At 51.3% G+C, this 22546-nt stretch overlaps 1 protein-coding gene across 1 annotated transcript; it reads left to right on the top strand.

The window, feature by feature from the left end:
* Nucleotides 1-1133: 1133 nt before the first annotated feature.
* Nucleotides 1134-21291, top strand: si:ch73-63e15.2 (protein strawberry notch homolog 2; the record flags this gene model as incomplete). The annotated part of the gene is made up of 27 exons (XM_056603301.1): nt 1134-1310; nt 2233-2338; nt 2819-2979; nt 3775-3908; nt 4555-4645; nt 4942-5085; nt 5522-5639; nt 6030-6135; nt 6247-6400; nt 6839-7015; nt 7578-7675; nt 8506-8588; nt 9093-9275; nt 9575-9696; nt 9943-10074; nt 10870-11005; nt 12406-12518; nt 13942-14013; nt 14882-14990; nt 15114-15185; nt 15387-15530; nt 16143-16237; nt 17427-17519; nt 18184-18315; nt 18660-18736; nt 18984-19174; nt 19898-21291. Coding segments are annotated over 27 exons (4614 nt in total), but the record flags the coding sequence as incomplete, so codon positions are not given.
* Between the last annotated feature and the right edge of the window lie 1255 nt (nt 21292-22546).

Genomic DNA, 22546 nt, shown 5'->3' with positions numbered 1-22546 from the left:
AAACATCTTTACAACTACAGCCGGACATTAAAACATTCCATTATTTGTCAGTGAACCTGTCATTGTCCAATAAATGGAGTCCCTAGTCACTTACAACCCCCTTTCTTCAAATTACACTCAACTATACTGCGCTTATACTGGCTCGACTCGCTTGACAAGAGCCCCTTGGAGTGCAAAACCAACTTAATACAACCGTGCTGTTTAAGGAGGTATTTAAACTATGAACGTCTCAAGGATAACATAATAAGGCAGTTTTTACTACACAGAATTGGACTAGCTAGCTAGCAATTCCTGTTGTGCAGAAAGATCAGGTCTTGGAGAATCACATTAAATCTCTTCACTACACATACTGGAAAAAACGCAAAAAACACAATGGGTTGGAGCCAAGACAACCCCCCTCCTCCACATCATCTATCAGATGCTTTCACCGAAACACAATTGGATTTTATTCAGTAGCAGTCAAACTGACGATGCATCAACGGCATGTTCGGTGAAAGCCGTTGATTTAATCGTTTCCATTGGCCTAGTGTAGTTTCCTATCTACGTATGTTTGGTTATCAGGTTTAGACTCCTGTACAAGGTGGAGAGCTCTGTCCACGTGAGTTTAACAGGTTTATGGCTATGTGTGTCGTATGCCATTTGACAATCAGTGAACTATAGAGTCGTTCCCACTATTTACTGTTTGCTTAGTTCAGTTTCCGTTTGATCAATAATGCTGTCACTTGTGGCTTTGCACAGACCATGTTAGGTTGAATGGTCGTGTTGAATTTGAATAGACTTTGCAAGTAGTTCTGATAAAATAGGTGTTGAAAAAAAATAATAATAGAGCAACGGGAAAAAAATTCCGTTGCTCTTTAAAGGCTTATTCTGATGTTTTGTTTTGCACCCTCTTCTCATTCCATCCATCATGTTTGGCCCAGATAGTGCAGGCTATATCTACCTACCAACCTTTAATGTTGTTGTTTGCTTTTTACTGCCCGACAATAAATTGCATTAAGTAGAGTACTGCTCAGTCATACAGGCCTAAATAAAAACTCTCTCTCCACACACACACACACACACACAGACACAGACACACGCACACGCACACGCACACACACAAGCCCAATGCACACTTAAAGACACCATGACTCATTGCAAGGGTTTTTCATTCATTTGTTGATTTTCGATTACTTGTTCTTTTAGATTTGATATTTTTGGGGGTTTATTTATTTTGTGGCTTTTGTTTGCAGCTGAACAGGTTTCAGGGTTTGGCCAGTTTGGATGATATAACTGCCATTATCAGCACTCCGCCTCTGGGAGGATTCCAGGTAGACACACAGCCTCTTGCCGAGGTGGACCACACCATAAGGGCGCCCTTTCAAGATCTGTGCTTCACTAATTGCCTTTTTTTCCCGATGATCTCTGTTCTGCATTTCTGGTGTGAATTTAACTCGTTTTGGGATAGGAAGTATAAAAATGACGTGTGTGTGATGTGACTCATGGGCCACATTCTGACACAGTGGGAAATGGAGTGTGTGATTATTTGGTAACCTTAGGCCTGCTTCTAAGGGCATGTGTTCTGTTTTATGAAACGAGCAAATGCAATGTGAGCAAACATTTCCTCTTGTCAAAATGGACCCTTAAGATTATTCATTTGAATAGCACCTGGTATGCTTTTGGATAGACGTAATCTCATTTTTGTTAGCCTATTACTAACAATTAGGTTTCGTTTCCAGGCGCAATGTCTGTCTGGCTTCATTTTGATTCAACAACTAACCGAATTTATGCATCACTTTTAAGTAGCTTGGGGCTGGGCGATAACTCACTGAGCAATTAACGGAGCAGAATTAACTGAGCCAAGTTAACAGGAAATTATGTTTCTGTCGTATCCATTTTTGGAGTGTAAATCCATAATAATGAGAAGATAAGACCAGGCCTTTCTCATAATGCAAGAGATGTATTTAAGAGATAATATTATGTTTCCATGATCGTATGAATTAAATATAAGGATTAATTCCTCGTTATCGCCCAGCTCTTAAACATAGGTCCTTTGCAACTCAATGCCTGAACCGGTTTTAATGTCCCTTGTCCGTTTCCCTCCAGATGTGCCCGTCTCACATCTGTCCTGCTTTCCTAACCCTTTCCTCCTCCTGCGCACTGACCACTAAAAACCAACTCCACCGCCACCAGTAGACTGCATGTTGTTGTCCACAATAAACTACATTTCCCATGTGTCCGCTGTCCCGGTAGGCTCAGAGAACAGAGTCTGCGCCGGAGGAAGAGGAGGAGGCCGAGGAAGAGGAGGCCGAGGAGCTTGGGCATGTCGACACCTACGCCGACTACAAGCCTTCGAAATGTAGGCAAACATGCACTTAGACCGAACCGCAACTCCTGCTCGCCCTGAAGGAAAACTCAATGTCTGTACAGCCGTAGTTTAATTGGGTAACTTGTTTAATTCCACGGTAACAAATCTAAATTCTTACTAGTTATCATTTGGTCTTTATCCAAAGCAATGTACAGATATATTTTTCAAGTATCCTATTATTAATGAGCTTCATACTCTACAAAGGATTTATTAAAAAAGATATAGATTCTATTTTTAACTTAATTGAACATTATCTTAAGGCCCAATCCCATTTCTACCCCTTACCACTTTCCCTTACCCCTTCAAAGCAAGGGGGGAGGGGAAAGGGGTAAGGGGTAGAAAGGCCTAATCCCATTTCTACCCCTTCATAACAAGGGGGAGGGGGAAGGGGTAAGGGGTAGAAATGGGATTGGGCCTAAATCTCTTGCCTGAGACTTGAGCCCTCTACGTGTCGTCGTCCCCCCTCCACAGCCACGATAGGGATCTCTCATCCAGACATCGTGGTGGAGACAAACACGCTGTCCAGCGTCCCCCCGCCCGATATCACCTACACCCTGGCCATCCACCAGTCCACCATCAACAGTGGCATGCTGTCCGCCCTGCAGCTGGAGGCCATCATCTACGCCTGCCAGGTACGCACACACACGCACACACAGTACGCGCGCGCACACGCACGCACACGCACACGCGCGCACAGGCACACACACACACACACAAGTGCTCACGTTAACGCACACAAACACGCACGCACGCACACAGGCACACAGGAGTGCTTACAATAACACACACAGACACACAGGAGTGCTCACAATAACGTGCAGACACACACACAGGCACACAGGGTTGTCACATTAATACGCACGCAAACACATGCACACACGTGCGCTCACACACAAAAAGTGCACAAATGCACGCCTAGCGGATGCACGCATAAACATACACAGACACTCGGCTCGTACCCACTAACACAAAGGTTACTACAGGTGTTGTTATTAAATATGTCAATCACAGTCGGCATCCTTAGTCATCTCATCACTGCCACCTGAGCGCAGAGAGATTAATATGAGAAGGCAACAAAGGCATTTGTTGTCCATTATCATTAACTAAATACAATTCAGTTGTAATGGAATAATGGATACTATACTTTACTCATTCATGCACATCCTGCATATCTTTCAAAATGTTCCAAACACGACACGGAATCATTCATCCATATGAAACGGCTGTCTGTCCTGATGGGTGTGAATGTGAACACAGACAGACAGACGGAGAGAGACTGAGAGAGAGAGACCCTATCGTTCTCTCCTCCCCCCCTCACCCTCACGTTCTCTCCTTTCCCCCTCACCCTCACGTTCTTTCCTCCCCCCCCTCACCCTCACGTTCTCTCCTCCCCCCTCACCCTACCGTTCTGTGCCCGCTGTGTGCAGCAACACGAGGTGATCCTGCAGAACAACCAGCGCGCTGGCTTCCTGATCGGGGACGGGGCCGGCGTGGGGAAGGGGCGCACGGTGGCCGGCATCATCCTGGAGAACTTCCTGAAGGGACGCAAGAAGTCCCTATGGTGAGGCTGAGGCCGCTCTGCTGGAGAGGCTCCCGTTAGAGCCCTGGCGACCGGGCATTTCTCCGCCAGAGAAATAATCTGTTTTACCGACTTCATTTCTAGAGTTTATTTTCAAGGGTGTGAATCATTATTGTAACAAGTGACAGAAGGTCAGCTCATAAAAATATCTTTATTATTAAAAAATTATCTCTCTCGATATATATATATTTATACACACACATCTATATCCACATCCACAAAAACCCATGAATGTATACTAGCAGTTTATGTTAGTGTTTATGTGTCGGCTGACTGTACAGTTTAGTCAGCGACTGCTTTTATTGCAAAGGTCTGTTCTCTGGAATGTAGATAGGAAGAAAATGTAATCCAAATAGAAAAATAAATAAGTAGAGATTGATAAGAAAAACTGCTCAAGATTAAAAACGTGCTTTCAACAAAGCAATGGAAATTATACTCCCCATTTCCATTCACGCTGCCTTCTATGTGATCATGAAATGGTTGCTTTTTGGATTCCCCTGGGTATGTTTTGGAAACGAAGATCAAAAACTGGTTGTGGCACAAAGAGAAGTGGTGTACGGCGCTGACCTTGTCCCCCCCCCCCCCCCCCTCTCTCTCTCTTTCTTCATCTCTCTTTTTCCACCCTCAGGTTCAGCATATCCAACGACCTGCGATTCGACGCAGAGAGAGATCTCAAAGACATAGATTCTGCCCATATTCCTGTGCACGCCTTAAACAAGGTCTGTATGAAAGGAAACGGGTGCAGAATAGGGAAATGAAACGCCCTGCTTTTGTCTATTTTCATGGCAGGCATCAAAAACAAGTCGTTTAGTACCGGTAATTCGTATTTCGCAATATTTGTTTTATTACAAATGTCTTTTTAAGTTTAGTTTGTTCTTGTTCATGTTTTACTGATCGTTCATTTCATTAATGTTGCATTGTCTAGTCATTTGATTTCCTGCTCCTGTAACAAGTGCATTCTGTCTGCGGTTATGAGTGTAGTTGAAGCTCATCGTGTGGTTTTCTCCGATGGCAGATAAAGTATGGAGACACAGCTACCTCAGAGGGAGTCTTGTTTGCGACCTACTCGGCGCTGATTGGAGAGAGCCAGGCTGGGGGACAGCACCGGACCAGAATCAAACAGATCCTGGACTGGTGCAAGGCGGACTTTGATGGCGTCGTATCCTTTTCATGGTCTCAATGAACGAGTCTACCGGGGAAACATGGCAATCATTAATTGTACACATCGATTAACAGCACAACAACACTCCCTCGAAGGGCTTAGGCACACCCGGTGGGCCGACTCTTCGACACGACAACGCCAAGGCTTAACCGAGGTGTTCAGACTCCGTTCCGACCCTTTTACTGCACGGACCGTAAATAGACTTTTACTGTGTTACAATCCATGTGAAAAACTTCTCTTGGGAGAACAGAGACGGGGAGAAAAACATTTGATTGAGCAACATGTTGAGATTGGCCTATAAGCGCTGGTGGCCTTTTTAAAATAGGATGGCGCCACACACTTGGAAGGGTTCCGTGTCGACCAGGATCGTCTCCCCCCCGAGCCACGTCGCTGCCGCTGTTTCTCCTTGACCTCACAACCCCCCCCGCTGCAGATTATTTTCGACGAGTGCCACAAAGCCAAGAACGCCACGTCCACCAAGATGGGCAAGGCCGTGCTGGACCTGCAGAACAAGCTGCCCCGCGCCCGCGTGGTCTACGCCAGCGCCACCGGTGGGCACACACACAGACACACACAGACACACACATACACACACAGCCACCAACACTGAGATACACAAGCACACAGAGAGACATACACGCACAATGCACATGCACACACGTACACACCCGTGAACACCCACACACACGCACGCACACACACAGACGCACACACAGACACACAAACAAAGAAGCACACACACAGACACACAGAGAAGCACACACACAGACGCACAGAGAAGCCACACACGCACAGAGAAGCACACTGAGACACACACACACACACAACAGGAGATGAGAAACACACACACCGGAGATGAGAAACACATGATCTGGTGTGGAAACGGTTGCGTCCGTTGGTTTTGCTCTCTCACCAAAACAAATGTCTGTTGTCTGCCCCAGGCGCCTCAGAGCCAAAGAACATGATCTACATGAGCCGCCTGGGCATCTGGGGCGAGGGCACGCCCTTCAAGACCTTCGATGACTTCCTGCACGCCATCGAGAAGAGGTATGTCGGGCGGTCTCACCAACATGTCTCTGTTATGGTGTGTCGGGTGTGACGGCTACAGGACCTAGGTACAGTTAATCCAGAAATGTAATATTTGTTGTGTCTGTACAGGGGTGTGGGGGCCATGGAGATCGTTGCCATGGATATGAAAGTGAGTGGCATGTACATCGCCAGGCAGCTGAGTTTCTCAGGTGTGTCGTTCCGCATCGAGGAGATTGGGCTGGACAACGACTTCAAACAGGTCTACAACAAGGCCGCCAGACTGGTGAGACTCCTACAAACAAGCTTTGAGCTGCGCGTCTGTCTGTCTGCCTGTCTGTCTGTCCGTTTGTGGGTTTGTTCTGCGCTGTGGATGGTGTGTGTGTGTGTGTGTGTGTGTGTGTGTGTGTGTGTGTGTGTGTGGTGTGTGTGTGTGTGTGTGTGTGTGTGTGTGTGTGTGTGTGTGTGTGTGTGTGTGTGTGTGCGTGTGTGTGCGTTTCCCTACTCCTTTCTGTCCATCTGTCTATGTCTGACTCTGTGGGTCTCTCTGTCTCTCTTCTGTCTGTGTGTGTGTGTGTGTGTGTGTGTGTTAGTTTGTCTGTGCTTGTGAGGTTGCCTTCAGCTTTTTGCATTGGTATGCATGCTACTGCTATTGTGTGTGTGTGTGTGTGTGTGTGTGTGTGTGTGTGTGTCCGTCCTAACCCTCTCCCCCTGCTGTCCCTAGTGGGCCGAGGCGCTGCAGATCTTCATGCGGGCGGCGGACGAGCTGGGGCTGGTGAGCAGGAAGTCTCTGTGGGGCCAGTTCTGGTCGTCTCACCAGCGCTTCTTCAAGTACCTCTGCATCGCGGCCAAGGTGCGCTGCCTGGTGGAGCTGGCCAAGAGGGAGCTGGAGGCTGGGAAGGTCAGTGCAACCTTGAGAAAGTTTCCCTCCACTAGTTCGCTCTTTGGGGAGGAGGCAGAGCAGTCAGGTATTCAGGTCACATCTCTCTCTATGTGACTGTCTGTCTGTGTCTCTCTGTCTCTCTGTCTCTCTCTCTCTCTCTCTCTCTCTCTGTGTCTCTCTCTCTGTCTCTTTTTCTCTCTCTCTATCTCTCTCTATCTCTGTTTCTCTCTCTCTGTGTCTCTGTCTCTCTCTCTTTCTCTGTCTCTCTCTCTGTGTCTCTGTCTCTGTCTCTCTCTCTCTCTCTCTCTTTCTCTCTGTCTCTCTGTTTGCTCCAGTCCTAATCGAGTAAGGTTGAATAAACCGTGTATAAATATGTTTAGAATACATTTAGACATCCTCTATATATTGATATTGATGTTAGAACCCAGCAGCCCAGTCGTATCCTCGGTTATTAAGTATTGACCGTCAATGGGATCGAAAGGCTTGTTTTAGCTGCTCCGTGGTGGGTGGGTGTGTGTGTGTGTGCGTGTGTGTGTGTGTTGACCCGTTGTGCTGCCTGCCCCCCCCCCCCCCTCCACAGTGCATCGTCATCGGCCTGCAGTCCACCGGGGAGGCCCGCACCAGAGAGGTGCTGGACGAGAACGACGGCCAGCTCGACCGATTCGTCTCTGCTGCAGAGTGAGTGTGTGTGTGTGTGTGTGTGTCTGTGTGTCCTCCTATATGCCCGTCTGTCTGTTTGTCTATGTGTTACTCTCTCTGGGTCTCTCTTCTGTGTGTGTGTGTGTGTGTGTCACATCCTTGGGAACCTTCTATTGTGGGTAATGTCTCATATATAACTGCCCTCCATTGAGCAAGGCATTGACTCCATCCTGTTTTTACTGGGTGAATATCTGGTCACTATCTGGCAACTATCATTTCTCGCTCGCAAATCCCATGGCGGTCAGGTGAATCATTCTCAGCGATTCCCAAGAAAACTAGTCAGGGAACATCCTGCTATCAAATAAACTCACTCTCAGCAAACAAACAGCGCCCAAGACCATAGCGAGTGTTTGCTTTGTCACACAGGCACAATTACATGCGTCTACACAGTAACCACTATGGTTTGAGTGTTGTCTGATTGCAATCTTTTTAAGACTAGTAACGCAATCTATGGATAGAATATATTGGCCGAAACTATTCGAGGCACTGCTATTCTAAACCCGCTGAACGTGTTCATCTTATATTTTAAATATGTACTTTTACTAGTTTCATTTTCATTCTTAAGTGTCGGAGTGTCTTTTTAAAAAAAGAATCGCCACTTGAATATACTTACACTTTGGTCACACACACACACACACTAAGCACTGGAGCTCGCTGCTCTTTGAGACCCCCTGCCCGGACCGCCGTGTCGGCCAGGAGACCCCCGCTGTGTGTAGAGATACTGAGGAGAGCATCACCTCCCGTATGTAGACCCAATTTCTCATTGATCTGCCCCTGTTTTATTCTTCTTCTCAATGTTGTACTTTTAGGGGGGTGTTTTACTCGCTCGTCCTCAAACATTTTCCGTCGGAGAAGCAGAGGAGGGAGAAGGCGCCCGGCACTAAAAGGAAACGTAAGTGCAAACGTAAGGCCATCTCTTCCCCCCCGCAACTTTAGGACGCAAACTCGGATAATAACCGAATCTTCATGTGCGTGTGTGTTATCGTGCGCTGGTTTCCTCATTTCAGTGGATCGTAAGGGTGCTGTGTGGAACTGAAACACTTTGGAAATTGCTTAATTTCCAAAGTTGCGCAAGCAGCGTTGCAACCAGTATTTTACTTTCTAATGAACAAATTGATTTGAAAACACATCTGGCCCAATCTGGCAGCACTGGGAGCAGCCATAGTTGGCCCTTCGGTTGTTGTTGTCGATGATTATGTCCTGATGTAAGTCTGTATTTCCACCAGTTGCAGCCAGTGTTGCCAGATTAGACCAGATTCCCCAACCAATCTGAACAATTGATTTGTAAACACATCTGGCCCAATCTGGCAACACTGGGTGCTGCCCCAAGTTTAACCCGTCGTCGTGATTGTTGTTGTTTATGTCCTGACGTACGTTTATGTGTGTCTCCGCCCAGGCAAGCCTCGGGGCCGGCAGCCCAAGCAGTCGAAGCACACGGTGGACAGCGGCGGCGTGATCAACATCAGCGACGACAGCAGCAGTGACTCGGACGGCATGGACACGGACTCCAACTCCTCGCCCGACTCCCTGCTGGACAACGACGACGTCATCTTCGTCAACCACACGAGCTACACCGCAGGTTCGAGAGCACTCAACGTCCCGTTTGTTTGTCCTGACGTTAAGCGGTCTCGACTCGGGACGAGCCCCCGGAGCGACGCTACGATCAGTCTGGGTTGTGATAGCCGCTAAAAATAAAAGGGGTTTGTTGTCTAGACGCGTCTAGACGGATGGACTCGCATGTCAGTCTCGAGCTGACACCTTAACCCCCCCGCGGCGGCGGCCCCCCCCGCTTGGCCTTCCGTGACCGCGCGCTCTGCCCGGCGTTGTGCCAAGGGGTCGCGTTTCATCGCACGCCTTCTCCCTCCCGTGTCTCCGCAGCCAGGATAGAAGACATGAAGCAGGGCCTGCTCAACAAGATCTCAGCGCTGGGGAAGGAACTACCTCTGAACACCCTGGACGAGCTCATCGACAAGTTTGGCGGCCCGGAGAAAGTGTCTGAGGTACGGGGGAAGGGAGGTCGACGGTTGCCATCGTTACAGGGGATTAGCTTTACAATAGGATGTAGATGAAAAGCTTGTGTTATGGTAAAGCAGAAGCTTTTCTCCAAAGAGACCCCCAATAAGACCTTCCCTGCCGGCAGCGAACCCCTCAGTAGATCGCAGGTGTAGCCGCGACCGCTCCTTTGCGGATGTCCTCCTCGGACCACGTACACATGCATGACCGTGGTGTTTTCCCCGTCCCTGCAGATGACGGGGCGCAAAGGGCGCGTGGTGCGGCGCGCCGACGGCTCGGTGCGCTACGAGTCGCGGGCGGAACAGGGCAACAGCATCGACCACATCAACGTCAAGGAGAAGGACCGCTTCATGAACGCAGAGAAGGTCAGACACCCACGGGGGTCCCCACCGCATGACACGCGCGTCGGCCCCGGGAGAATGATGAATATGAATGACGTGACCATAAATCGGATTTCACTTCTTCATTGAAAATGTATTCCCGTACGTTCTCCTCGCACCTAAGAGACGGATCGCTTCCTCTTTCCAGTGACAGGTGTCGAGTTAGTTAGCATTCGCATGGCCACAGTAGCCATCAAGTGTGATACTGAGGACATGCCAATCTCCTCCACTGCTCCACAACGACTTTGTTGTGTCCATTCCTTTAGCACATTAACTTGGCCTCTACCGCCCATGCCTGCGGCTATTGCCTTAACTCTCCACGATGGTCTCTCCCTTCACTTTTGTATCGTTTGTTGTTGGTGGTCACGACGTGAACGTTTCCCTGTAGGAATCATGAACTCACATTGGCTCATGGAAGATGTTTGGTAAATGGCTGCCGGTGTTTTCCCATGACCGCACTCTATTCATTGAGATGCTTTGCTATGAGGAAGTGTCGTTATCAGGAAGAGAAATGATACTGCCCAACACGTGGCACATGTCTACCGCAATTGACGAAGACATTTGAATAAGCGAGAAAAACGGCTCTCGGTTTTCATTTTTTGCCCGACGTGATTATGTGGAAGAAAGCCGACCGCAATTCGTTTGGGTTGAAATGGCGTCAAATGAAGTCTGTTCCATTTATATATAACTGCCCAAGAACGGACACTTCCTCTGCAGCATCAGGGCCACTTCCCTCTCTGACCACCTACACCCCCCCCCCCCCCTCTCTCTCCACCCCAGCTGGTGGCCATCATCTCGGAGGCGGCCAGCTCGGGCATCTCGCTGCAGGCCGACAAGCGCGTGAGGAACCAGCGCCGGAGAGTCCACATGACACTGGAGCTGCCCTGGAGCGCCGACCGCGCCATCCAGCAGTTCGGTGAGTCCGGGGGGAGAGAGACGGACACACATTGCGTACACACGTACACATCTATAACTCACACAGAGCTACCTACACACACACACACACACACACACACACACACACACACACACACACACACACACACACACACACACACACACACACACACACACACACACACACACACACCTAACTACACCCACACATCTACCGAACCAAACATCTACCGAACCAAACATCTACTGACACACACCTGCCTCCCTGGCTATTGAGTTGGACACGAAGCCTTCAGGTGGGGGTGCACCGTGGGCGGGGGGGGGGGGGGGGGGGGGGGGGGGCAAGACGCACCCCGTCCAGCCCCCGTCGACAGCCGGGGAACCACTTGAGGTGGACAAGGTTTTTTTGCCCCGACGGCAAAAAAGCGGTCGAACGGTGGAATTTCATCGTCCACAACAATCGACTGCGGTTCGCTCGCCGTGGTCGCCGGGGACTCGTCTTCCAGGAAACAATAACGGCCGTGTGTAGTTACCGTTAACAATAACGGCCGTGTGTAGTTACCATTTACCGGAATCAATGGCGGGTCGTGCTCCCGTTTTAGCCTCCTGGTTCCATATAATCAAAAGCTTACATTCGAGGAGACACAGCATGGAGCCCATAACGATGGAGTTAATTAAGATGGACCCGGCTCTATCACCATTGGCAGCGAGCGCTCTGTTAATATTGGTTTTCCGATACCGCAGCCAGCCACGTTAAACGGTACATTTATGCGCGCACACTTACTTACAGGTTGGAGAAATTAATTGTTTGCAGTAATTAGATAACTGCCCCGCTAATTCCCTCGTCAGCGGCATTTCCTGCTGGAAGCGGGATGGTGCGATGCAATGTGAAGCCACGGCGCGCACACACACACATCGAGAGACACACACACACACATATAAAGAGAGACACACACACACGCACATACACACACACATCGCAGGGGCTGGTTGTTGGCTCCGTTCAGCGCTGATGTCTCTCGTTGTGTTTACAGTGCGGTGAGGTTGAGAATAGGGCCAGGAATAGCCTCTTGTTAGACATGTAAACACTCCTGCTGGTGATCTCCCAACACACACACACACACACACACACACACACACACACACACACACACACACACACACACACACACACAACCTATTCCCAGAAGGCAGAGTCCCGTCATTGGATATAGTGCCCTGATGTTCATCCCTTAGAGCGTGCCCGCCTCCCCGCCTTACTATTGATCCCGGCGTCCTCGCACTCATTCAGCGGATCGCCACTGAATCAGCCATGCAGCTCAATGGCAGTCGCCGACTCTTTGAATGGAATATCGCCTTCCCCTTTATTTACAAAGTTTCTGTAACGTCGGCCTCTCCGGTCGATCTCTCCTTCCGCAGGTCGCACTCACCGGTCCAATCAGGTGACGGCGCCGGAGTACATCTTCCTCATCTCGGAGCTGGGGGGCGAGAGGCGGTTCGCCTCCATCGTGGCCAAGCGATTGGAGAGCCTGGTATGTGTACGGTGTGCACGGGCCTGGGGGGGGGGGGGGTCCCGATCACTCACGTGTGTGACGAATTGCGCTGGGCGAAGACACAGCGCTATTCGTGAGATCGGGTTTGATTCAGTCGATTTATTTGTTTTGTTGTAATGAATCAAAAAACAAATGTCATCCACCCTTGATCCTATTGTCATCCACTTCCATCTCCCGGGAAACATGCCCCTCCCATCATGCACTGCTTCCCCATGAGTCACTGTGACGCAAAACCCAGAAGCCAGGCGACCAGCCCCTTTTTGTTGGACGGTTGGCCATCTGCACGGCATGTTCCCTGAGTCAGCCGTTGTGAAAGACTCCCCTTTGTCCTGGCCCTGCCCTCCCTGCCCTCCCCCCCCTCCCCCCCCTCGCCATCCCACCGCTGTCCTTCCTGTGCCCGCCGGGAGCCACCTCCCATGCCAGTTCACCTGAGGTCTGAGGCCAGCTCTCCCACCGCGGCTCAAACCTCGGGCCGTCGCGGGGTTTCTCCCACACATCCGCCCCCCTGAACAAAGAGCTGACTCCAGAGGGATGAGTTGAATTGAAATGGCTGCTGCCAGTTGTACGCCCATTGTGGATTTTCTGAAGGCAATCTGATTTCCTAGTTTACCTGTCTGTCTGTCTCTGTCTGTCCGTCTGTCTGTCTCCCTCCCTCCCTCGCTGTCATATATGGTCATGGTTTGTGGGAGTACTTTGAAAGGACGATCATCGGATCTTCAGCCTTAAACGTAACGATTCATAAATGAACACAGGTCTACTTCCTATCTGTGCTCTCTGATGGAGAAGGGGACGTGTTAACGAGGTCCAGACACAGCATGGAGTCTCAGACCGTCTCATCAAAAACAGGATTAGCGCCTGCCACATCCCGAGCCCCATCCCTAGCCTCCTAGGCGAGCGATGATGTCATACCTGTCTGAGGCACCCTATTGTTTTGGTGACTTCATTCATTGCACAATGGGAGAAGTGCCGGCATCTTGTGTATATAAACACTCCACTCACGCGCCGCACGCACGCACTCTTTCACTCACTCACTCACTCACTCACTCACTCACTCATTGTTGCATATCCACACAAACACACACACACACACACACCTGTCTCATGACCCACTCCAAAGGTTGTCTTAAAGGTCAAGGAAAGGTCACAGGATAAGCACGACTGGAAACAGGAACCAGAATTAGATCTCATGAAACTGTGCCGTCAGAAATCAGCACCAAGCTAATCCTAATTCATCGTCACATCCGGGTTTGGGAGTGCCTCGGGATCGCGTGCATGCGTGGACACGCTCGCCACTTAATTAAGAGAGTCGAAGAATACGACGGGCGGCTGAGGAGCACTCTGAAGGCAGGGCGAGTCGATAACCTTTAATAATAACACTGTCTCCTCTTGTCTCCCTGTGCAGGGCGCTCTGACGCACGGAGACCGGAGAGCCACCGAGTCCAGGGACCTCAGCAAGTACAACTTTGAGAACAAGGTAGCCCATCCGGCCGAGTCGGCCATCATAACACCGTGCACCGTTTGTTGACCAGGAGGGCGGAGCTAGAGTTCACCTGACTGAGGCACCTTAACCAACAACACAATATCCAGAGTTGTTCCGACACCAGAATCGGAAATTCCACCGATACTGCCTAAGATGCGTTCCCGTGGCTAGCTCATTTACTACGCACGCAAAGAACATCACAACCACGTGCAGCGTTACGCTGTGATCGTTTTTTTGGTTTGGAAAGAATTGTAAGTGAAACGACTTTACATCAGTGTCATCTTAAGAGAACCCTTCAATAAGAACAAGTACTGACAAGGCTAGATGCTGTATCGGTTTATGCTCGGTATCGGCAGATACTCAATTTCAGGAATCGGAATCGGCATCGGGAAGGAAAAAAATGGTATCGGAACATCTCTAACAATAACAACAATAAAGTGACGTAACCAGCGGTCACATTCGGAGAGGCGATGCCGTTGCCAGACGTTGATATCAACAGGGCTTTTAAAGTGCGTTCTGCACCACATCACGTCCTGTGCTTCATTCGAACCACGCCCCCCTGATGAAAACACTAGACATTCACTAGACTGAGTCCTAGACATTCCACGCTGATGACAGCAGACCCTCCGCTGCCCTCGACACTGTGTGTTTCCAAAAGACCTTGTGTCAACGCACGCACCACTGAGTTCAGGCGGGTGGATAGGCGACGGCTGAAGAGATCCCATCAGCCGACAGTCGGCTGGGAATAACAACGAAGAGGACCACCCAGGTGTGGAAGCAAAGTTTGGAGAGCTGTTTTCATACGTGTTCCCTGACTTCTTCTCTCTTCCCCAATCCCCCCCCCCCCCCACCAATCCTGCAGTATGGTACCAAGGCTCTGGATAAGATCACCAAGGCTATCCTGGGTCACATCGAGAACAAGGTACCCCCTCCCAAGGGGTACCCTGGGGGCGAGGCCCAGTTCTTCAGAGGTACGCTGCCTTCCCCTTCACCTCACAAAGACTTCCCCGCCGGGCTTTACGGACACAGCATAACAACGATGGCTGTGTTTTTATATTCATTCTCCCCTTCTCTTTCTTCTACTTCTTCCCAAGACATGAAAATTGGGATGATAGACGTCGGCATCTTCTGTCGGGAGCCCCGCATCGGGCTCAACACAGAGAAAGGTAAGGGGCTGGAAGTGTGTGTGTGTGTGTGTGTGTGTGTGTGTGTGTGTGTGTGTGTGTGTGTGTGTGTGTGTGTGTGTGTGTGTGTGTGTGTGTGTGTGTGTGTGTGTGTGTGGGTGTGTGTGTGTGTGGATATATTGGTAGTGCTCAGTACTGCAGTGTGGGCCGGTGTTCTCACAAGGCTTTTTTGTATTCACACAGACTGCAGCATCACCAAGTTCCTGAATCGCATCCTGGGCCTGGAGGTCCACAAGCAGAACCATCTCTTCCAGTACTTCATGGACAACTTCGACTACCTAATAGAGAAGGACAAGAAGGAGGGGAAATACGACATGGGGATCCTAGGTACGCGTCCAAGACATGATGGCTGCCAGGGCGGCTCGATTGTGAAAGAAAATCATAATCACGATTATTTTGGTCAATGTTGAAATCACGATTATTCAAACTATTATTTTTTGAGTTTGAAAACATGATGTATTTATTCGGCATGGCTCTCCAAAAAACACTTAGTAACTGAGAACTTTGAAATTTTGCCTTAAAAAAATACACAAAATTGTCAAAAGGAAAATGTTCAGATCTAACATAATGTACAGATATCTATCAAGCTGTTTTTGCACTTTCTATGAAACATGAAAAATATATATATGTCAAACTCGATTATATTAGTTTTGTGCCGTTTTACGCTAAAATCAAAATCAAGATCGTAATTTGATTACTCGCCCAGCCGTAGCTGCAACTGTTAATATGCCTTCCATCCCCCCTGACACCTTTTGTTAATATTGGTCGAAATGATTGGAAAAATCTTTAAACTAAGATCTGAACAGATGCCTGCAGCTCCTTTCCGAACCCATCAGTGCAGCCTGCCGTGGCGATGTCCTCCTTATGAATCAAGTGTGGCTCTGATTAGACAGTGTGGCTCCGTCAGTCAACAGAGTTTTCCCTGCGTGTCCTCACCAGATCTGGCCCCGGGTAACGACGAGATCTACGAGGAGAAACAGGAGAACTTCCTCACGGCAGGAAACCCCCAGGATGGACAGGTCGTGCTCTACAAGGTAGGGAAGTCCTTGTTGTGGTAGTCCAGGTACAAAACGATTATCTAAGGCAGGGGTGCCCAACCAGTCGATCGCGGTCTACCAGTAGATCGCCGACAGATTCCAAGTCGATCGCGAGGGGTGAAGGAAAAAAAAAAAAAGAAAAAGATTATTATTTTTTTTTTAATGAAATTAAATTAGCGCGGGACATATACGCGCGGTAGCGCATGTGCTGTTAACAGCAGTTGAAAGCCGTCAACAGTAGTTACACACTCCTAAACGTTGGCATGGCTGAGGGGAAACAAGCTAAGACCTACCATTTTCACCCTGAGTGGGAGGAAGATTATTGATTATCGTTGAGAAGGTGCCGTGCGCAGACGGAATGAAACCCCCACTGAAGTCCGTAGGTTCACGATACAACCCCCCCCCCCCCCCCCCCCCCGTCAACAATTGTTCTCTACCCCCCCCCCCCCCCCCCCCGGCTTGAAGGTAGGTTTGCTGGTAGATCTCGGGAGGTTGGCTACTTGAAAAGTAGATCTTGGGTCAAAAAAGGTTGGGCACCCCTGATCTAAGGCATTTTAGTTCACGGGTCGACAAGTGGAGACAACGTCCTTGGCGGTTAAAAGAACTATGACTCCTTTTTTCATTAAGCTTTTATTTGCTGCAAAAGGTAAAAGATCTGCCCCAATCGTTATCTGTCCTCAGCGTTGACGACAGTTTGAGGAGAACGCAGTGGGAGCAGGCGAGCTCAGAGCTCTATTTGGGGGTTGATTGATGTTATTTAGCCGGTGGTTAGACTGTGATCGTACACGCTTCGCCCCGGGCTGAGGAGTCCACGGAGGCACCGATGGAAGGCTAGAGCTGGATAATTACTGCTATCTCCGGCTTTTAGCTGTTGCTGCAGGCTAACCTACAATTTGACATTCTAAACTTGGCAAGCACACAGGCCACAGAAAATCCAGGACTGGTTTAGCAAGTGCAAGAGATGAAGATTTGGTTTTGCTTTAGCTCCGGTAATTTGTTAAGTCCCTCTGTATTGTACGTATGTATGCCTGCACGTTTTCTTTTAAGGTTGTCTTTGTCTTTTTTCGTTGTTGTGTCGACTCACTTCTCTGGTTTATTGTTCCGCCGGTCCCGCGACCCGATGGTGACTCCGCTGGTCACCAGCTCCTTCTCACACCCGTTCCCCCTCGTGTCCTCCGCCCCACAGATCAGCGTGGACCGAGGCATGCCCTGGTCAGAAGCCTGCGAGAAGGCCGAGAAGCTGAGCCGTCCCGAGGAGGGATTCTACCTGTCCCACAAGGTGAGGAACGGGTCTCTCTCCCCGCACAGCGCGACACGTATCCCAAAGACATCCGTGAGCTCTCTGTGCATGACAAGGCCGTGAGTCACGCCATTGTTAAAGGACCGCCATTATATGAACCCCCTCGGGCTAGTTCCTGCCTCCGAGAATGGGCTGCCCCTTCCGATCAGGGAGAATGTAATCTTTTGTGTTGCGGTCAAAGAGGTCAAAGAGTTGGATTTTAACGCGGCTTAGCCTAGCGGTCGTTCGTTTTCTTGCCCGGTTTTCTTGACGTTTACACACATTTTAGTCTTGTCTTGAATAAGGTTTTGCACTGAACCCTAGAGAACAAAACACGCTGTTTGCTCTGCGGCTAATGCGACACATCCAGGCGGTGAACCTATTAGGCGCCTGTGAATATGAATTCATTATCATCTATTGATTTTCTTTATTATTGTTTGCACCCCGGGTGCTGGCTGCTGAATCCCGTGCCACGGGGAAACGTCTCCATTGTGCGTTGGGTTAATGAGCGAAGCGGGTTTATCTGCACGCGGGTGGTTTGGCTGTGTGTGTGTGTGTGTGTGTGTGTGTGTGTGTGTGTGTGTGTGTGTGTGTGTGTGTGTGTGCGTGTGCGGCAGCCCTCCTCCTATCTGTATTCCTCACCCGTGCCTCCTTCGCTCCACAGCTGCGAGGAAACCATCCATGTGTGCTGCTGGCTGAGCAGGGCCGGGGCAAGAATTTCATCATCTACAAGCCCAACATCGGCAAGCAGAACCACCCAGAGAGTCTGGACAACCTGCAGTCCCGATACCGCAAGGTGAGCTTTTTAAAATCTCAAGCACTGGAATGTTCTTTTTCAAGCATTGTGAAGTGGTTTCCTTTGTGAGCGTTTCATTTGTTCATTCATTGCAAGTGATGTTCCCAACGCTTTTTTAACATCCGCCCACGGTGTTAGTAATTAACCACAAAACACAGGCTTTTGTATTGGTGGGGGAGGGGTTGACAGAGAAGGTGGGGTTATAGGGCTTGGTGTTGGCTGCCCCCTTGTGGAGCCGAAAGGCCCTGAACCACAGGGGCCGTCCAGGATTAAAACGATAAGGTGCGAGGCTGCCTTGGAGCCACCTGTTCACCGTGGTAACCCGTACGTTGTCTCCTCCCCAGGTGCCCCCAGAGGAGGCACAGGACTCCTGGGAGAACCAGTTCACCTTCTCCTTCAAGAAGTGCAGCCACGCCAACTGGTGGGTAGTGTTGACGGGTTGGTGCCCCGTACTGTTTTAAGTTTGAGAGATAAGAAAACGCTTACGGGGTAGTTGTGTGACAAGACTCACTGAACAAGTGAACAACTCTTGCATCAGAAGGGTATACATAACAAAGTCCTCGAGCAGCGTCTCAGGCACATGGAACCACGTTCCAAGCTCCCAGGTGAGCCGACGATTTGACCCTCTCTCCTTTCCCCCCCCCCCCCCCTCCCCTCCCGCTGCGCAGGAACGGCAAGTGCAAGAAGATCGAGGAGGGCCAGGAGTGCCTGCAGGGCATGCGTCTGCGGCAGTACCACATGCTGTGCGGCGCGCTGCTGCGCGTGTGGAAGCGCGTGGCCGACACGGTCGCCGACGTCACCAGCACCAGCATCCTGCAGATCGTCCGACTCAAAACCAAACAGCACAACAAGCAAGTCGGTGAGTCGATGCGACCGGACGGCCGGCACGTCTCAACCGAATGCCCGGACTCTCCCTCCCGTTAACCGGCCTGCAGCCCATCACTAATTCAAAAATGTTTTGCCTGCATGTTTGAATGTATGCACGTCAATTATGGCTACCATTCTACTCCTGATCGTCCCTGGAAGGAGGGACCGCCCCCCACTTTGGGTTCCTTCCCAAGATTTCTTCCTTGATAGTTAAGGGAGTTTTTTTCTTGCCCTCTGGGGGGCTAGGGTCAGGCGGGGGTTGTCCTTTAATATAGGGCCTGTTAATCCATATAACAGGCTATATCGAGACCCCCGAGACGAGGCCAGTGACTGGAGCCACACACAAAAATAATACTCTCAAAGTGCTCCATTGCACAAGAACAAAGGGCAGAGACGACATGAAAACAACTAAAACTAAGACAGGGAGGCTGCATGTACTAAAATTTAAACCTAGGCACAGAGAGGCGGCATAAAAACTCTTAAGGTTTAAAAGAGCAGTCTAGCCAAAAGCTTTTCTAAAAAGGCTTCACCGGTGACGTCATGCCAATCGCAACCCCTCAGGCAAAATTAACCAAATTCGGATTCAAAGTGTTTCTCGGCCGTTTTACGATCGACGACCGCTCGTTTACGCAAAAAAAAATCGCCTGGTTTGGCTAACTCGGAGCATCCCGACCCCTTTCCCCCCCCCCCCCCTCTCCCGTTCCCCCCCAACCAGGCATCAAGATCCCGGAGAACTGCGTGGCGCGCGTGCGGGACGAGCTGATCCAGATGGACGAGGAGGTGAAGAAGCGGCGCAAGGAGAAGGAGCAGCTCCTGGAGCAGCAGCAGACGGACGACCGGCAGCGCAGGCTGGAGGCCGGCCGCCACCTGCTGGACGGCCTGATCGCCCACAACCACGGCGGCCCCAACCACGGCCGGAACCACCAGCCCATCGCCCCCAACCCGGGCCCCAAGCCCCAGGCTCTGAACCACAAGCTCCAGGCTCTGAACCACAAGCTCCAGGGCCTGAGCCCGCAGCAGCAGCAGCAGCAGCAGCAGCAGCACCGGGCCCAGCCACACGGCGTCTCCCAGCTGTCCCTCCAGAGGGCCAAGGCGGTCCAGGGCCAGGTCTCCTTACAGCGGGCGGCGTTGGCGGCCCAGAGCCAGGCCCGCCACTCGGCCCACAGGACCCCCAGTCACATCGCGCCACGGACCCAGAACCACCGGCCCCACAACGGCAGCAGCAAGGGCCCGGGGGCGCTGCCCAGCATGGCCACGCTCAGCTCCCACTTCCCCCAGTTCTCCCCGCGGCCCTTCATGTCCTCCTTCCCCTCGCTGAAGAGCCACGCCCTGGCGTCCCAGGCCCTGCTGGCCAACCCTTCCTCCTCCTCCTCCGTCGGCGCTCCCTCCAAAAACCCCCTGGAGGACATCTTGGACCTGACCATGAGCTCGCCGTCCCACTCCCCCGACAGCACGGAGGGGGGGCTGGGCCTGGCCGGGCCCCCGGGGGCCTTCGGGGAGGACTTTGGCCTGGAGTCCCTGATCTCGCCCCACGCGCTGGGCCTCCACCACCAGCTCTCCGCCCAGACGCAGCAGCAGCAGCAGCAGCAGCAGCAGCATCAGAAGCAGCAGCAGCCGTCGCCCCTGCTGCAGCAGCTCCAGCAGCCGAGGCTCCAGCACCAGCTCCAGCACCAGCTCCAGCTCCAGCAGCAGCAGCAGCAGGAGGGCGGGGGGGGCCTGCTGGGGGACGGCGGCAGCAGCCAGCCCGACTTCCTGGACTTCTTGGACCCGCTGTCCTTCGGCATGGCCCCCCACCCCTCCTCCTCCTCCTCCTCCTCCACTACCTCCGCGGCCCACCTGTCGCACGCGGCCCGGGGGCTGCACGCCGCCGCCACCGCCGCCGCGCTCGGCCCGTCCTCGCCCTCGCCCTCCCCGGCCTCCCTCTTCAGCTCGGCCCCCTCGCCCTCCTCCCTCTTCTCGTCCCCCGCCTGCCTGCACCCGCCCGCCGACCCGTCACACAACGGCCACTGCGGCAGCCCCGGCACCCTGGACGTGCGGGAGGTGCTCAACAGCATGCTCCTCGACAGCAACGACCGCAAGTCCGTCATCAAGTACCGCCCCCCCGAGTGACTCGCCGCCGCCGCCGCCGCCGCCGCCGCCGCCGCCGCGCTCTGACTCGGAACCTTTTTGCGTCGCGTCTGCTGCTGTGTCTTGAGCGCGCCCATCGGACCACCTCCCGGGCCCCCCTCAGGGCCTATAGTCTCATCACTGCCTGTCCCGACCCCCCCCCCGTCCCCCCCCGTCCCCCCGACCGTGTTTCCATCCAACTCCAGTGTTCTGAGCGACCAGTGCTGACTCTGTGCAGGGATTTTGTTAGAGAAAGAGGGGGGGTGGGGGGGGGGGGGGGGTTCTCTTGGTAGTGGTACCCAATAGTTTTCTTCTTTTTTTCTTTGTTATTTTTTTACCCCCAAAGCCCCCCCCCCCCCCCCCCCCCCCCCCCCCCCATCCCCCGCACCCGCCACCCCTCCCTCCTCAACAGTGAAAGGCAGCTGTAACCGAAAATGGAGTTTTGCTGTTTGAGAAACATCTTGTGCTGTATGTGACGACTGGAGTGCACGCTGTCAGTTTGATGTTCATCGAGGGTGATCGCGGGGGTGGTTTTAGCGATAACACAGCGCCCCCCGCTGGCTCCATGTGGTATGAAGGGTGAAGTTGCTGGAACCAAAATGCCTTTTACCATTTGTAGTAAGATTTGTTCTGTGATTTTCCGCCGGTATGTTTTCTTTCTTCTTCTTCTTCTTCTTGATTTGCTCCCTGGCCCTTTGACTCGACTGCAACACGCCCCGTATGCAAGTGACTCCTCACATAATTGTGTGGAACTGGAAGATGCAAAAAGATGACTAAACCGCTTGTTTGGATAGTTAGCCTCCGAATGGGTCTTCAACTTGCTCTTTGTGGTTTCACCCCAACCCAACCCTCCCTCTCCCTCCCCCCCAGCGTCTGACCCGTGTATCTGTCTAGACTAGAGTGATGAATAGGGCGAGGGGGAAAGCAGAATGCTGTTGCAAACAGTGCCTTTTGAATAAAATGAAAAAAAAATCAACTGAAATGCAGTCTTTAAAAACCCATATAGGCCTAATGTATAGATTTGTACTTCTTGACCGTTGTATTCTTTATTGTTTTGTTTTATTCCTAATTTATTCTGATATATATATTTGTATTTAACTCTTACCGCTCCCCCGGTGTTTGTGGTGACGGGTCTTCGATAAACATAACCTTTGCCCCACCCTGTTTAGCCTGTGTGTCTTTGTCTGTGTATCTGTGAAGCCTGCGCCCGTCCCCGTAGAAACCGGCCCCCCCATCGCCCGGGTTTTCTCTCGCCGTA

The sequence above is a fragment of the Gadus chalcogrammus genome, chromosome 12 (assembly GCF_026213295.1).
Source record: "Gadus chalcogrammus isolate NIFS_2021 chromosome 12, NIFS_Gcha_1.0, whole genome shotgun sequence".
NCBI classification, from domain to species: Eukaryota; Metazoa; Chordata; class Actinopteri; order Gadiformes; family Gadidae; genus Gadus; species Gadus chalcogrammus.
Note: the sequence above shows the minus strand (reverse complement) of the source record. Positions and strands in the feature narration are given on the sequence as shown.